Here is a 15113-nt window from a genome sequence, read left to right on the forward strand (position 1 = left end):
AAAAAAAAAAAAAAAAAAAAAAAGATGGAGGAAAGTCAGGCAAGTCGGCACACTCTGTAATCCTAGCACTGTAAGACTGAAGCAAGAGGATTCCATTTGAGGCAGCCTGGGCAACTTCACTAGACCCTCTTTCAAAATAAAAAAGGAGCTGGGCGTGGTGGCGCATGCCTGTAATCCCAGCGCTCGGGAGGCTGAGGCAGGAGGATTGCTGTGAGTTCAGATCAGCCTGGGCTACACAGTGAGTTTCAGGGCAGTCTCAACTACACAGTGAAACCCTGGCTCAAAAAATCAAAACAAAAAACAAAAAAAGTCAAAATAAAAAAGGGTGGGGATATGTGGCACAGTGCTCCCTGGGTTCAATCTGCGATACCACCAAAACTAAAAACAAAAAATGCTGAAGGGAAAATTAAAACATTCCTGGATAAATAGAAGTGGAGGGAATTCATTGTAAGTGGATTTCCCCACAAGAATTGTTAAAGTTCTTTAAACTGAAATGAATAGTAGCCTGACAGTAACTGGAAGTTACATAATGAAATAAAGAATACCAGTAAAAGTAATTACATATACAAATGTAAAAGTAAATATTATTGTGTTTGGCTTATAATCACCATTTTTCCTATACTGTCTAGAAGACAAATGTATAAAACATTGATTATAAATCTATGCTACTCAGTACATAATATATAAAGGTGTAACTTGTGACAGTAATCACATAAATGGGGATGATAGAGTTATATCTATCTATCTATCTATCTATCTATCTGTCTATCTATTGGTATCTGGGATTGAACTCAGGACCTTATGCTTGCAAGGCATGCACGGTGTCACTGAGCTATACCCCTGGCCCAAGTTATATATTATTTGTATACTGTATGTATATTTTGCATATCACTGAGGCTAAGTTGCACTTAATTGAAAATAGATTGTTATAAATTTCAAATGTTAGATTTAACACCAAACATGACCACTGAGAAAATAACTAAGACATATACAGAAAAAGATAGGAGAAGAAATAAAATTGGCTCACTAGAGAAAAATCAATTAAACACAGAAGAAAGTAAAGGAGAAATTAGAAACAAGACATAAGATATAAAAAACCCCTGTAAAATGGCAGAATATGTCTTTATCAATTTTTTTCTTTTGTAGTGCTAAGGATTGAATGCAGGGCCTTGAGCATGCTAGGCAAGTGCAAGTGCTCTACCTCTGAACCATACTGCTAGAAATTTCTTCAAATATATTAAAAGTCAAAAGGCAGAAATTGGGCAGAATGGATAAAGAAAACAAAGTAAGCAAAAAAGACTCAGGTTGGGTGTGGTGGTGCATGCCTGTGATCCCAGTCTCAGAAGGGTGAGGCAGAAGGATTGATTACCATGAGTTCAAGGCCAGCCTGGGCTGCACATTCACAGCAAGAAGGCAAACCTGAACTACACAGCAAGACCCTGTCAAAAAATAAAAATAAAAAGGTAGCTGAATGAGCTTGGAATTATTTCTGCATCTTCTATTCTATTCCATTGATCCTCAGGTCTGCTTTGTTTGTTTTGCCAGTATCATGCTGTTTTTATTATTTATTTATTTATTTATTTATTTTGGTTTTTTTGAGATAGGGTCTCACTATGTACTTGAGACTGACCTGGAACTCACTGTGTGGCCCATGCTGGTCTCAAACTCACAGCGATCCTGCCTCAGCCTCCTGAGTGCTGGGATTACAGGTGTGTGCCACCACACCCGGCTCATGCTGTTTTTATTACAGTAACTTTCTAAAATAGCTTCAAATCAGGAATTGCAATGACTCTTTCCTTGCCTTTGTTGTCCAGAATTACTTTTTCTATTCTAGTTGTCTTCCAGTTCCATGTGAATTTTAGGATTGTTTTCTCTAGTTCTGTGAGGTATGGTATTGGTATTTTGATTAGGATTACATTAAATCTGTATAAGTTTTGGAAGTATGGCCATTTTCACCATATTGGTTCTTCCTACCCAAGGGATATCGTTCCATTTTCTGATATTCTCTTCAATCTCCTTTTTCAGAGTATAGATCTTTTACTTCCTTTATTAAATTGATTCCTAAGTATTTCATTTTTCTTGATGCTTTTATGAAAGGTGCTGCTTCTTCCCTAATTTCTCTCTTAGTGAGTTTGTTATTTGTGTACAGGAAAGCTACTGATTTTTGAATGTTGATTTTGCATCCTGCCACGCTGCCAAATTTGGTTATTAAATCTAGGGGTCTTTTGGTGGAGTTTTGAGGATCTTCTATGTAGAGTTTCATGCCATCAACAAATAATGATGATTTAACTTCTTCCCTTCCTATTTATATTCCTTTTATTTCTTTGTTTTATGAATTGCTCTGGATAATGTTTCCAGAACTATATTGAACAGGAGTGGTGGTAGTGGTCATCCTTGTCTTGTTCCTGATTTTAGAGTGAAAGCTTTTAGTTTCTGACCATTTAGTATGATGTTGGCAGTTGGTTTGTCATAGGTAGCTTTTATCAGATTGAGATAAAGACCTTGTACTACTCCAGTTCTCTGTAGGTATTTTTTTAAAAATCACGAATGAATTTTGGACTTTGTCAAATGCTTTTTCTGCATCTATTGGTATGATCATGTGGATTTTGTTCTTGGTTCTGTTGATGCGGTGCATTTTATTTGTTTGTTTGTTTGTTTATTTTGGGGGGTACCGGGGATCAGACTCGGGACCTTTCACTTGCAAGGCAGGTGGTAGAACCACTGAGCTAAATCCCTGGTCCTGTATTTATCATATTTACCATCCCTGCATCCCTGGGATGAATCCTACCTGGTCAGGGTATATAATCTTCTTGATGATTTGCTGGTGTCTGTTTGCCAGTATCAGCACAGTTTGTAATAGCTAAATCTTGGAAATAGCCTAGATGCCGTTTGATGGAAAATGAAGAGAATGTGGTTTTTATATACAATGGATTACTACTCTGCCATAAAAAAGACTAAATGAGACATTTTTAGGTAAATGGATGTACCTTGAGACCATACATTTTCTTAAAATAAATTTTATTGTATCCCATCCTCCTACCCCTTATGCCCCCTCCCTTCCCTATGTACAAAAGCTGTTTCCATTTTATTCCATTTTCCCTTGTTTTCTTATCCGTTCTTTCCTTTCTCCAACCCTCTGTGTTCTCCTACCCATTTGAACATTTTTCCATTTTCCAAAATATTGTATATTTTAGTCCTTATTTTCACTTTCATATTTTCATTGAGACCATGCTTTTAAGTGAAATAAATCAGAGATATATTTAAATATTACATTGTTTCTCTTGTGTGAGAAACCAAAAGCAAAAATAAGATCCAGATGGATGATAGATATTGGAAAGTAGGAAGAAAATGTTCAGATGAGAAGAGGAGCAAAGGAGAAGGGAAAGGGAAGGGAAAGAAGAAAAAAGGAAAAAAATGGAAGGAAAAAATGGAAACAAAGCTTTTGTGAAGAGGGGAGGAAGCGTTGAAGGGTGGGGAGAGAAACGGGGAAGAAAAGAATTAAGATATATTACATACAGGCACAAATTCCCTATGATTAATATGATTGATATATATGACAAATATGTACTAATAAAAAATAAAGTTAAAAAAAGATCCAGGAGGGCAGGGGATTTGGCTCAGTGGTTCTGCCACCTGCCTTGCAAGCGCAAGGGCCTGAGTTTGATCTCCAGTACTGTTAAAAAAAAAAAAAAGACTCAGGATCCAACTATATGGAAACCAATTTTAGATCCAAAAGTCAAAAATAGATTGAAAGTTAAATAATAGAAAAAATAAAAAAAAGATATTCCATGTAAATCATAACCCAAAGAGAGCTGGGAATCTATACTAATATCAGACAAAATAAATTTTAAATAAAAAAGTGCTGCAAAAGCCAAAGAAGGACACCAAGTATTAGCGAAAGATTCAGTACAAGAAGATATAAATAACTATTATAAACATCTATACATGTATGCTTTAAATGTAATTTCAAAGAATAGCCGAGCATAGTGGTTCATGCTGAAATTCCAGCACTTGTGCTAAGGCAGGAGGATTGCTATGAGTTCCAGACCAGCTTACACTACACAGTGAGTTCAAAACCAGCCTGAACTACACAGTGAGAGCGTTTCAAAATACAACAAACAAACAAACAACCCCCCCCAAAGAACAACAATAATTTCAAAGAATATGAAGCAAGGGCAAGGGATTTAACTCAGTGGTTCCACTGCCTGCCTTGCAAGCACAGGGACCCAAGTTCGATCCCCAGTACCAAAAAACAAACAAACAAACAAACATTTTGGGCTGGGGATTTAGCTTAGTGGTTCCAGTGCCTGCCTTGCAAGGACCTGAGTTTAATCCCCAGTACCCCCCCAAAAAAAACCCAAAGAATATGAAGAAAAAAAAAAGAAAAAATATGTGAAGCAAAAAGCCCAGCTTTTAGTGATAGATACAACTAGACAGAAGAGCACAAGGAAACAGAACTCAAACCATTTTATAAACCAAAAATTATTTACAGGCAAGTTAGATAGAAGACAGGAGGCAGCTAGAGAGTCACTGGGTTGCATAGTGAGTTCAAAGCAAGAAGGCAAGCCTGAACTACGCAGTAAGACTCTTTCTTAAAAATAAATAAATAAACACAAAAGATAAGGTAGCTGAGTTGACAAGGTGGTTGGAATTGTTTCTTTAGGACGACCAGCCTTGGTCAGATAAGCAGGAGCCTGAGGTCGAGTTAGTAAGAACCAGATGGACAATTAAATCCAGGATGTAATAAGCAAGGTGATGGATGACCACTATGACAACTTCTGCTCTTACATATCTGGAAAATGTTTTTCTTTCTCACTTTGGTTTTTTTTTTTTTTTTTGGTACCGGGGATTGAACTTGGATCCTTTTGCACTTGCAAGGCAGGTAGCAGAACCACTGAGCTAAATCCCCGGCCCTCACTTTGTTCTTTAAAAAAAATTAAAAGAACTACGTGGATAGGATAGAGGTCAAGATGCACCTGCAGATTTAACTTGCTATGTGCCTCAACTCCTTATAGGCCCATTTCTCATTTAATAAACTTGTTTACGTCCTGTCAGTTGACCCTAGTTTGACTCAGAGACTCAGACTAGTCTGAGCCCTAGTTATTTTTTGGTATGAAAACTAGACAGAGTCCCTGTACCAGCCACCTTTTAGGACCCAACCTATTAGGAGCTAGTTCTCTCTTCTTAATAAACTCCTCCTGTTTACCCCTTTTGTCCTTGACTTCACTCTTTGACTTTGTGAGACACAGACTCATGTTACACTGTTACATAACTAGACCTAACACACATATAAGAATATTCCAACAGGGGCAGAATACACATTCTTTTCAAGTCCACATAGAACATTGATGGCGAATCTTTTAGAGCTTTCAGTGTTAACAAACAGTCTGCTCGGCATGTGTGACATAGGTTCGCCACCTAGATATAGAACATTCACCAGGACAGACCACGTGTTAGGCAAAAAACAACCAAACAAAAACAAAATAAACCTCAATAAATTAAAAAAGTTGAAATCACATAAAGTACCTTCTCTGACTATCACGGATTGAAATTAGAAATCAGTAACAAGGGCTGGGGATTTAGCTCAGTGGTGCCACCACCTACCTTGCAAGCACAAAGTCCTAAATTCCAACTTTTATACCACACACACACAAAAAAAAGAAATCAGTAACAAAAGAAAACCTGGAAAATTCACGAGTATGTGGAAGTTAAATGAGTCAATTCCTAAATGAGTCAAATAAATTACAACAGAAATTAGAGAACACTTTGACACTAATGAAAACGAAAACTTGACATTAAATAAAAATGGAGCTCAGAGAAAAAATCACAGCTGTATGTGCAAGTGCAAGGGCCAGAGTTCGATCCCCAGTACCACCCCACCCCAAAAGAAGCATGAACAAAAAGAGAAGCAAATAAGTTGGACTTCATCAAAATTAAAAGCTTCTGTGTTTTGAAAAATACTATTGAGAAAGTGAGGGCCGGGGATTTAGTTCAGTAGGGCCAGCACCTTCCTGGTAGGTGCAAGGTCCTGAGTTTGATCCCCAGTATGGAAAACAAAGAAAACAAAAAAAGAAAGAAAGTGAAAAAAAAAATCCACAGAATGACAGAAATATTTCTGTCATATATTTGATAAGAAATTTAGCTAGTTAAAGAACTACAGCTCTACAATAATAAGGCATAACCCAATTTAAAAGTGAGCAGCGACTGAACAGACTTTTTTTTTGGTACTGGGGATTGAACTCGGGTCCTTGCGCTTGCAAGGCAGGCCACTGAAACGCTGAGCTAAATTCCCAGCCCCCACACTTTTTTTTTTTTTTTTGGACTGGTGATCAAATTTGAGTCCCTGTGCTTGCGATGCAGGCAGGGGAACCACTGAGCTAAATCCCTGGCCCCAAACAGATATTTTTCAAAGAAGAGATATATATGACCAATGTAGAGGCTCATCACCACTACTTATGAGGAAACACAGGTCAAACCAGAATACAATACCACTTCATGTGCACTGGGGTGACTAAAATTTAAAAATTAAATGATTATAAATGTTGACAATGATTTGGAGAAATTAGAAACCTTTTTTGTACATTGCCGATGGGGATATGAAATGGTACAGCTGCTCCGGAAAACAATTTGGCAGTTCCTCAAACAATTAACATAAAGTTATCATATGACCCAATAATTCAATTCCTAGATATATATGTAAGAGAAATGAAAAAAATATATGCACTAAACTTGTACATGAATGCTTCTAGAGGCATTATTCATAATAGCCCAAAGGAGGAAACAATCTAAATGTCTATCAGCTGTGTAGTACATCCAGACCATGGAAAAGTTTTCAATTTTAAAACCCAATAAACTCCCAACTCTAATCAAAATCCTAATTAAAGCTGGGCGTGGTCGCACACACCTATAATCCGAACATTTGGGAGGCTGAGGCAGGAGGATTACTGTGAGGTCAAGGCCAGACTGGGCTACACAGTGAGTTCAAATCCAGCCTGAACTACATAGCAAAAGGCTATTTTAAAAAACAAACAAACAACACCCCCCCCAAAAAAAACCCAAACAAAAAAAAGAATTGAGAAAATTCGAGGAAGACTATGCCAAATATCAGAAAATCTATGTATAAAGATCACTGTCCTCCAAGTTACTCAGGCATGTGCAGACCTGAAGGTTCATGACCCTGGCTTTTATCCAGCCTTATTTGTATGGTGGTTTTGACTCCCTAGTAGGTTTTAGACCATAAGATGACACATTATCTAAAAACCTTCATGGTCAAAAACCATCCCTTTTAGCTCAGTGGTTCCATTGCCTGCCTTGCAAGCACAAGGTTTCGAGTTCGATCCTCTGTACACACACACAAGGTTTAGATTAACAAATGCTGTTTATCATTTTAAAACTTAAAATTGTTTGATTGAGTTCCTCCCGGTTTCCTGCCTAAACCTGCTTCTCTTGGTCTTCCCCTTGCGTGGTAGAGGGGCCTCGCTCACCTGGCCCTTTTCACTCGCCTCCCCGCCGCTTAGGCCCACAGCGGGCAGCCCACCAGGCACCTCTCCTCTACTTCCACCTGGGCCCAAAGCTGGGACGAAGACTCAACGACAGGGCGTGGCCGGGAGGTGCTCAAACCTCGCTGGGGAGAACGCACTGTGGGAGGAGCCAAAGTATGGGCGGAGCCAAAATGTGGGGTGGGACCGCGGTGAGAGGGAGAGGGTGTGGTGTAACAGGGAGGGGCCACAGTATGGACCGGGTGCCTAGACTGGGGCAGTGTACCGGGATAGGACTGGAGCGTGGCGCGGGGTAATATCCTGGCCAGGCCCAGTGTTAAGCATGAAAAACAGCCCCCCGCCCCAAGCACGCGACAGGAGCAGGAAGCTGGGGGAAGGACATGACGGGACGGGGGCCAGAGAGCTCCGCCAGGACCTGAGCTTCTTCTGGAGCGAGCAGAAGGAAAGGCAGCTGCTCCAGTCCAGCTTTCAATAGAGGTGGCCCGAGGGTGGGAGTGTGAAATGGGGAGAAATAAAGGGAGATCAGAGAAGTATCCAGAGAGGAGGGGATCCCAAAAGAAAGGGCTCTGGAGGACAGAGTGTCCTGAGCAATAGGTGTCCCGAGGAAGGGTCGTCCAGAGGGGAAGAGATCAAGAGAGGAGCTGTGTCCTGAGGTGTGTAGGGTCCCCAGGGGAGGGGTGTCCGGAGGGGAGTGGTGACCAGAGAGGAAGTGAGTGTCCTGAGAGAAATGGCATCAAGAAGGGAGGGTGCCCTGAGGAAAGGAGATTCCTGAGGGGAATGGATTCTTGAGATGAGGGAAGTCATTAGGGGAGCCAGGGTCCTGAAGATAGGGGGTTGCTGGGACTGGGAGATTCCTGAAGGTGAGTTTCCTGACGGAGGAGGGTTCAGAGGTGCCCTGATGAGTCTGTATCTTAAGCCAGGGGGGATGGATTTTAGGGGAGGACCAGCTCCTGGACGAGTAAGGATGCCTTTAGAGCATCACACGTCCTGGGTATGGGGCAAGGTTCTGGGCTTGATTTGAGAGGTGCATTTTAAAGTCTTTCCTGAAAAAAATGGAGGAAGGCTTCCCCCTGCTGGGGGAATCTTTCACCAGCTTGTAGTTCCCAAGAGAAGATAGGTGGTAAAAGCATTTGGCCTAGAGAGGAGAATGGGTTTAGACAAAGGAGAAGTAAGGAGAATTAAATATAGTGGGAAATGGTGCCTGGCAGCAAGAGCAGCGCAGGCCCAAGCCATCCTGTCCCGACCCTCTGTCTGGCCCTGCTACTCTGTGCCATCCTGACCACCTGTCACCTGAACTCTATGTAGAGGAGTCAGATCCAACCAGTGCAGTCAGTTTTAATGTCTTAGGCACTTAGGTTAGAACCTCATTTCCTCTTGTCTGTTACTCCAGCACTCCAGTCTCCCCATCCATCTCTCTCCCAGGGCAGGGTTCTGAATAAGTCCTAGCACCCTCAGGAGCAATTAGAGTCCTGTCCTGGTTCTACCTCCTACCTGCCCTGTATATAGGCCAAGGTCTGAATCTTTATGCTCCTACTTCTTCCTGGTGAAATTAATTTGGCCAGCCAACATTTCCTGATTTCCTGCCACTCAGATTGCCTACTTTGCAAATGTTAACTTTGGGTTGGAAGATCACGCCCAGCTACCTGGTCTTCAAGCCTTTCTGAATCTCTGGTACACTGGCCTCTATTTTCTGCCCACCTGACAGCCTTTCTGGTCTCCATTTATCCCTCAGCTGGCATAGTCTATGATGTTCTTATACTTTCTTAACTGTCCTCAGCACTCTACCTGCCTACTGTTTATCTGCAGCTCACACTATCATCTGCTACTGGAGAGATTACAACAGCCTCAGTCTAACCCATCTCCTCTCTTCAGTCTTGTCTCCCTTGCATCCATTTTCCCACACCTCTGAATGAACTTTCACCTGATTACTCTGTTAGAAACCTTGTTTCTGCTTGTTGCCTGCAGGAGTAAGTCCAAGCTCTTTAGCATGTCATTCACAATCTGGACCAGTCTGACCCCTACTGACACCCCTACTGCACTGTTCACACCTCACTCCCAACACACAAAACACACCAAACACACACAACAAATATAAATACCACATACATGCCACTTACACTCACATAAACAATACACACACTATCACAGATACAGCAGAAATGCACTCAGACACCCATACCATACACACATTCACACACTATCATACACAGCAACTCACACAGAGCCATATGTATATATTCACTCACCCAACACACTCTTTTGTTTTGTTTTGTTTTTGGTACTGGGGATCAAACTCTAGTCCTTGTGCTTGAGAGGTAGGCAGCGGAACCACTGAGCTAAATCCCCAGCCCTCACAACACACTCTTTTTTTTTTTTTCTTTTTTCTTTCTTTTTTTTTGTATGGGGGATTGAACTTGGGTCCTTGTGCTTGCAAGGCAGGCCACTGAACCGCTGAGCTAAATCCCCGGCCCTACAACATACTCTTAAAGCACACACATTACCTCCTCTTTCTTCTCCTGCCCCTTCTTTGCTATACTGGAGATTGAGGCCGGGGGCTTCACACTTTGCTATATCCACAGCTCTTTTGTTTTTTGTTCGTTTGTTTTTTGAGACAGGGTCTCACTATGTAGTTACGACTGACCTGGAATTCACTATGTAGTCCAGGCTGGTCTCGAACTCACGGTGATCCTCCTGCCTCAGTCTCCCAAGTGCTGGGATTACAGGTGTGCACCACCATGCCTGGCTCTCCATGGCTCTTTTTTATTTTTATTTTAAGACAGGCTTGCTTGCTAAGTCACTAAGCTGTATAGGCTGGGCTCAAACTTGTGATCCTCCTGCCTCAGCCTCCCAGAGGGCTGGGATTTATAGTGTGTGTCCCTGCTCTCAGCTCACAAACATTTTCTCTCATATAATCATGCATATTCTCACACGCATACTCACATATATCCACATACTTCAATCACTTCTATACCCACACCACACTCACACATCACAACACACTTATATCAGGCATACTCTCACACATATCACACGTGCTCACATCCAGAAGTTGAGCTTTAGTTCTCATTCCTGAAACCCCTGAGAACAAACCTTTTTCAAGCTACAGTTCCAACTTCAATACTCATTTCTGTCTTCAGCACCAGCTGTCTGAATTCCCCTCCTCCAGAAACCCTTTCCTGCCTTCTAAACTTGACAATTCTGGAGTTGGAAAATCTGAAGTAGTCCAAGAATCCTCTGGCTTTCTCAATTAGCCAGGGTGTAGGAAACTAGAATTTAGCTTTTTAAGATGAGATTTCTTAAATGTTGCCTCCCCACTTGTATTACCCTGTATATTGTCTCAGAATCATTAACTATACAACATTTAAAACATATGCTTTGGTGGGGAGGCACTCTGTGTCTGAGTTTGATTCCTGGTACAAAACAAAAAACAAACAAAAAACCACCACCGAAACAAAACATGAGGGGCCTATGTAATTGTGATTACTAGAGAGAAATGAAGACCACCCCACTATAGCCAGACTGGATGGCATGAACACCATGGGTAGGGAGCAGAGGAGTAAGACAGCAGGGGAGGAACACAGACTTAGGTCTCTAGCATCCTTGTGCAAAAGCCTAAATTCTCAGTCAGAAATATATCTGGTTTAGAATGAACCAAGTTCTAGTGATTCATTGTCTGCAGAGTTGTTGGAGGGAATCTTTGCTTCTAGTGAGGCATTGAAGTCATGCAGTAGGTGCCCTGGCTGAGGGTGGAAGGGCAGGGCACCAGAGCCTGGGAGTAGCAATGATTAACATGAGTGAGGGGGGCGGACAACGGGGCTTGGGAACTCAGGAAGAGGGGTTTGGAGGAGGGTTATTAGTTTCAAATGCCATGCAGAGGTGGAGAACGATGTGGCACCTAGGGAGCCACCCACAACTTTTCTAGAACAGTGGTGTCAGGGTCTGTTGCCAAGCTGTAGAGGTTTAAATAGGCAGAGGCCAGAAGAGCAAAGTCCTCTCAGGGAAGGGGTGAAGAGTTTGTGCCTGCTGATGCACAGACAGTGGGTCAGGCAGGGAAGGCGAGATGCAGGTCTGTGGCAGGAGGCAGGTAACTGCCAGGGGTGGGTAGGCTCTGAGCACACGTGGAAAAGTCTGCCTTGGACAGGAAGGAGCACAGCTTTCTCCAGGACCAGAAGGATGTTATAGGGAAGAAAGAGGAGCAACAACCAGCAATATTTCATCACCTGCTTACACCCTTGTTACCTTCACCAACATCGTGTCAGCCGTGGACTCCTGTGGTTACATCCTGGAAGCTTCCTGCACCCTTAAATTCTCTACCTGGTATCTCCAATACTGACCACTCTGCCTACAGCTTCCCATCCTTCCAGCTCCTCTCTCCTTCCTATCACCTCACAGCTCTGCGGTTTTTGTTGCTTTCTGGCCCCTGGCCACCGACTCAGTCCCTATACTTAGGCCTAGCTCACAGTTGTCATTTCAGCTACTGTTCTGCAAACTGCAACTTCTTTGCCCGTTCTTCTATTTCGCCCTACTCTGTATATCTCCAGCCCAAGGGCTTCTGTCACACCCCAACAATTCCCAAACCTTGGGCTTCAATCCTAGTTCCCCTCCTCAGCTTCTAGATATAGGTTGTCAGTTGCCTTTTGGCCACGTCTAACTGGAGAGTAATGAGGGAGAAAGTGAGGGGGAAGATAATGGGGGAAGCTGAGGTTAGGGATGGAGTCAGGGTGGGGAGGCTGGGGATTAAGGACATGTTGGGCCCCGTAGGACAGCACATTTGGATTCCAGAGCTGGGAAGTACTTAGTCTATGGTGCTGCTTGGAAGTTTGGTTGAGTGGAGGAGTGTGGGTAGGGGCTCCTACCATCAGGTGAGTGGGACTGGGGCCTAATTTTGCCCTTTCTTCCCTGTTGTCCCTGTGTGCTCATCTTCCCTTCACCCAATGGGGTCAGTGTTCCCCAAGTTCATTACTACAGGAATGTATGTCCTTCTTCCATGATTTCCTGAGACCACAGCACACCAAATCTCTCCTCTCCGCACAGCCTTATACTCCCCTCCCTGCGGTCCTCGAACCCAGCCCCTTATAGTTACCCTGGTGTTGGGCAGGGCCTGTTGCCACCTCGCCAAGCCCACTGGTGAGCCCACTGATGTTGATGCTGCCTGCCTGAGTCTTGATAGCAGACCTGAGTTCTTGATTCTCCCGAATGAGCCGCACCAGCTTCTTTAGTTCCTCATTCTCTCGTACCAGCTTCTCTATTTGATGCCGAAGCCCTTCATAATTGGTGAGTAGAGACATACCCTGGGGCAGCAGAGAAGGTGCAGCCCACAGAAGGGCACTGCACCTGGATTGCCGCCCAGGGCCCTGGGCCTTGCCCAAGTGGGAAGAGGGCACGAGAATCTACAAGGCTGGCCCAGTGGGCCCTGGCTATTGTGAGGTCAGAGGCTGTCCCTCCTTGGTCTCTGCTCTAAAAGGCTCAGCTCTCTATGCCACTGGGCCAGTACACAGGTCCTGCCTTGCCTTGGAAAGTCCTGATCCCTTCTCTGTCTGGCCAGCTTCACTTTTCTTCCTCTGCAAAGCCTCCATTCCCCACTGAAAGCTAATCTCTGTCTGCTAGGCAAGATGCCCTTTCCTTCGATCTTGGGCATTCCTGGATTTAACTTGCCAGCCTTCTTATGAGGATTCTTTGTCTTGGATGTCTGGACACTGGCCCATGATTTCTGATCCCAGGTACTCAGAGTCCTTCACTGGCTGCTGCCCCAGGAGTCCCTCATCTAAGAACCTGGCATCTGGCTTTCTTCAGCTTTGAGTTTCTATTTCTGGCAACTCAGGTTCTCCTATTCTGAATCCCTGGTGGTGCTTCCTCTGCACCTGGATCTCTGCTCCCTAGCTCCTTGAATTTTCCTGACAGTTCTTCAAGAACCCGAGAGAGCATTGTTCATCTGGTTCTAAGAACTTAGGAGTCCAGGTCTTCAGGGTTCTATTCCCTTTTCTTAGAGCTATCTAAGGAGAACTCCATGGGCCTGACCTTAGGAATCAACAGAGATCGTATCCTCAGGACATCTACTGGTTCTGCTCCTGTGGGTATTTGCTCTTAAGCCTCTTCATGGGGCAGGGAGGAAGGGTGAAGTCCAGAAAAAGGCTAGTTGGCAGTCCTGGTAGAGGTGGCAATGAGGAAAGGGAAAAAGGCCAACCGAGGCTGGAATCAGTCTGAGTTCAGCATTCTACTTAGACCTCACAATGGGAAGCCCGCTGCCCTTCTCCGATGACCCAGACTGCAATCCTGACTGAGTCACTCTGACCTCAGGGAGCAGAGCTCCTGGGGTTCAGGGCTGAGTTCTCTTTATTCTACTTTCTAATTTGAGCAGCCAGGCATGGTGATGTATGCCTGTAATCCCAACACTCAGGAGGCTGATGCAGGAGGATTGCCTTGAGTTTGAGGACAGCCTGGACAACATAGTGAGTTCAAAGCCAGTCTGAATTACAGAGTGAGATCCTGTCTCAAAAGACCAAAACAAAACAGGGCCGGGGAGGGCCGGGGATTTAGCTCAGTCGTTCCACCACCTGCCTTGTAAGTTCAAGGTCCTGAATTCAATCCCCAGTACCAAAAAAAATCCAAAACAAAAAAACTCTAACCCCAGTATCTCTGCTTTAAATGACAAAATCTTTTTCATATGCTGGGGGAAAAAAAAAGAGTTTATCATACTCCTTTCCCACCACTGGCCTCTGTTTGGGTTGAAACCATGCATGACAGCTATATATTATATGTCCCAATAAGTTCTGGTGCCCATGTGTTTGGTCAAATGCTAACGTAGACATCGCTGTGAGGGTATTTTGTAGATATAATTAACATTTATAAAATGCTGGCTTTAAAAAAATAACTTCTGGGCCAGGGATTTAGCTCAGTGGTTTTGCCACCATGTAGACATCGCTGTGAGGGTATTTTGTAGATAAAATGCTGGCTTTAAAAAAATAACTTCTGGGCCAGGGATTTAGCTCAGTGGTTTTGCCACCTGCCTTGTAAGCGCAAGGACCTGAGTTGGATCCCCGGTACCAAAAAAAAAAGAAGAAAGAAAATAACCTTCAGTCCTATGGGCAGGCTGTATCCAATCAGTTGGACTGAAAAGCAGAAAATCCTGAGGGATTTTTTTGGGGGAAGAAGGAATTCTGCCTCAAGACTGTAACATAGAAATCCTGCTAGAGAGGCAATCTACTTTCCAGTCCCCCTTCTGTCTCTCTTAGAAGCTTTCTTTCTCTCCATAAATTTTTCCTACTCTTATAAAGAAAGAACGAAAGTAAGTAAAAAATAAACAAATAAATCAAGCTGGGTGTGGTGGTGCATTCCTGTAATCCAAGTACTCGGGAGGCTGAGGCAGGAGGATCGCTGTAAGTTCGAGACCAGCCTGGGCTACATAGTGAGCTCCAGGTCAGTCTCAACTGCATAGTGAGACCCTGTCTCAATCAATCCTGCGAGTTTCCACCCTCTCCTACAGATTTCAGACTTCCTGGCCTCCACAATTATAGTGGACTGATTCCTTAAAATAAATAACATAAAGTAACTATGACTTATATACCATCTCTATTTTCCTCTGTACCACTGCTTCCACAAATATATATATTGTGT

General features: G+C 43.3%; 1 protein-coding gene across 9 annotated transcripts in view; it reads right to left on the reverse strand.

The window, feature by feature from the left end:
* Spatc1 (spermatogenesis and centriole associated 1) overlaps nt 1–15113 on the reverse strand; it is a 33686-nt gene that overhangs the window by 12747 nt on the left and 5826 nt on the right. Inside the window, exons 1-2 of one of the 9 annotated variants that reach the window (XM_010630564.1) lie at nt 13518–13867; nt 12583–12790 (exon numbers count right to left, since the gene is read on the reverse strand). The exons of 1 other annotated variant lie outside the window; for it this stretch is intronic. In XM_010630564.1, the coding sequence (XP_010628866.1) occupies nt 12583–12787 (205 nt within the window). In that variant the 5' untranslated portion in view covers nt 12788–12790; nt 13518–13867. 7 more of the 9 variants (XM_010630568.1, XM_010630570.1, XM_010630567.1 and 4 more) reach the window with 7 other exon arrangements.

Source organism: Fukomys damarensis, unplaced genomic scaffold (genome assembly GCF_012274545.1).
Source record: "Fukomys damarensis isolate Sample0158 unplaced genomic scaffold, DMR_v1.0_HiC HiC_scaffold_5, whole genome shotgun sequence".
In the NCBI taxonomy this organism is placed as follows: Eukaryota; Metazoa; Chordata; class Mammalia; order Rodentia; family Bathyergidae; genus Fukomys; species Fukomys damarensis.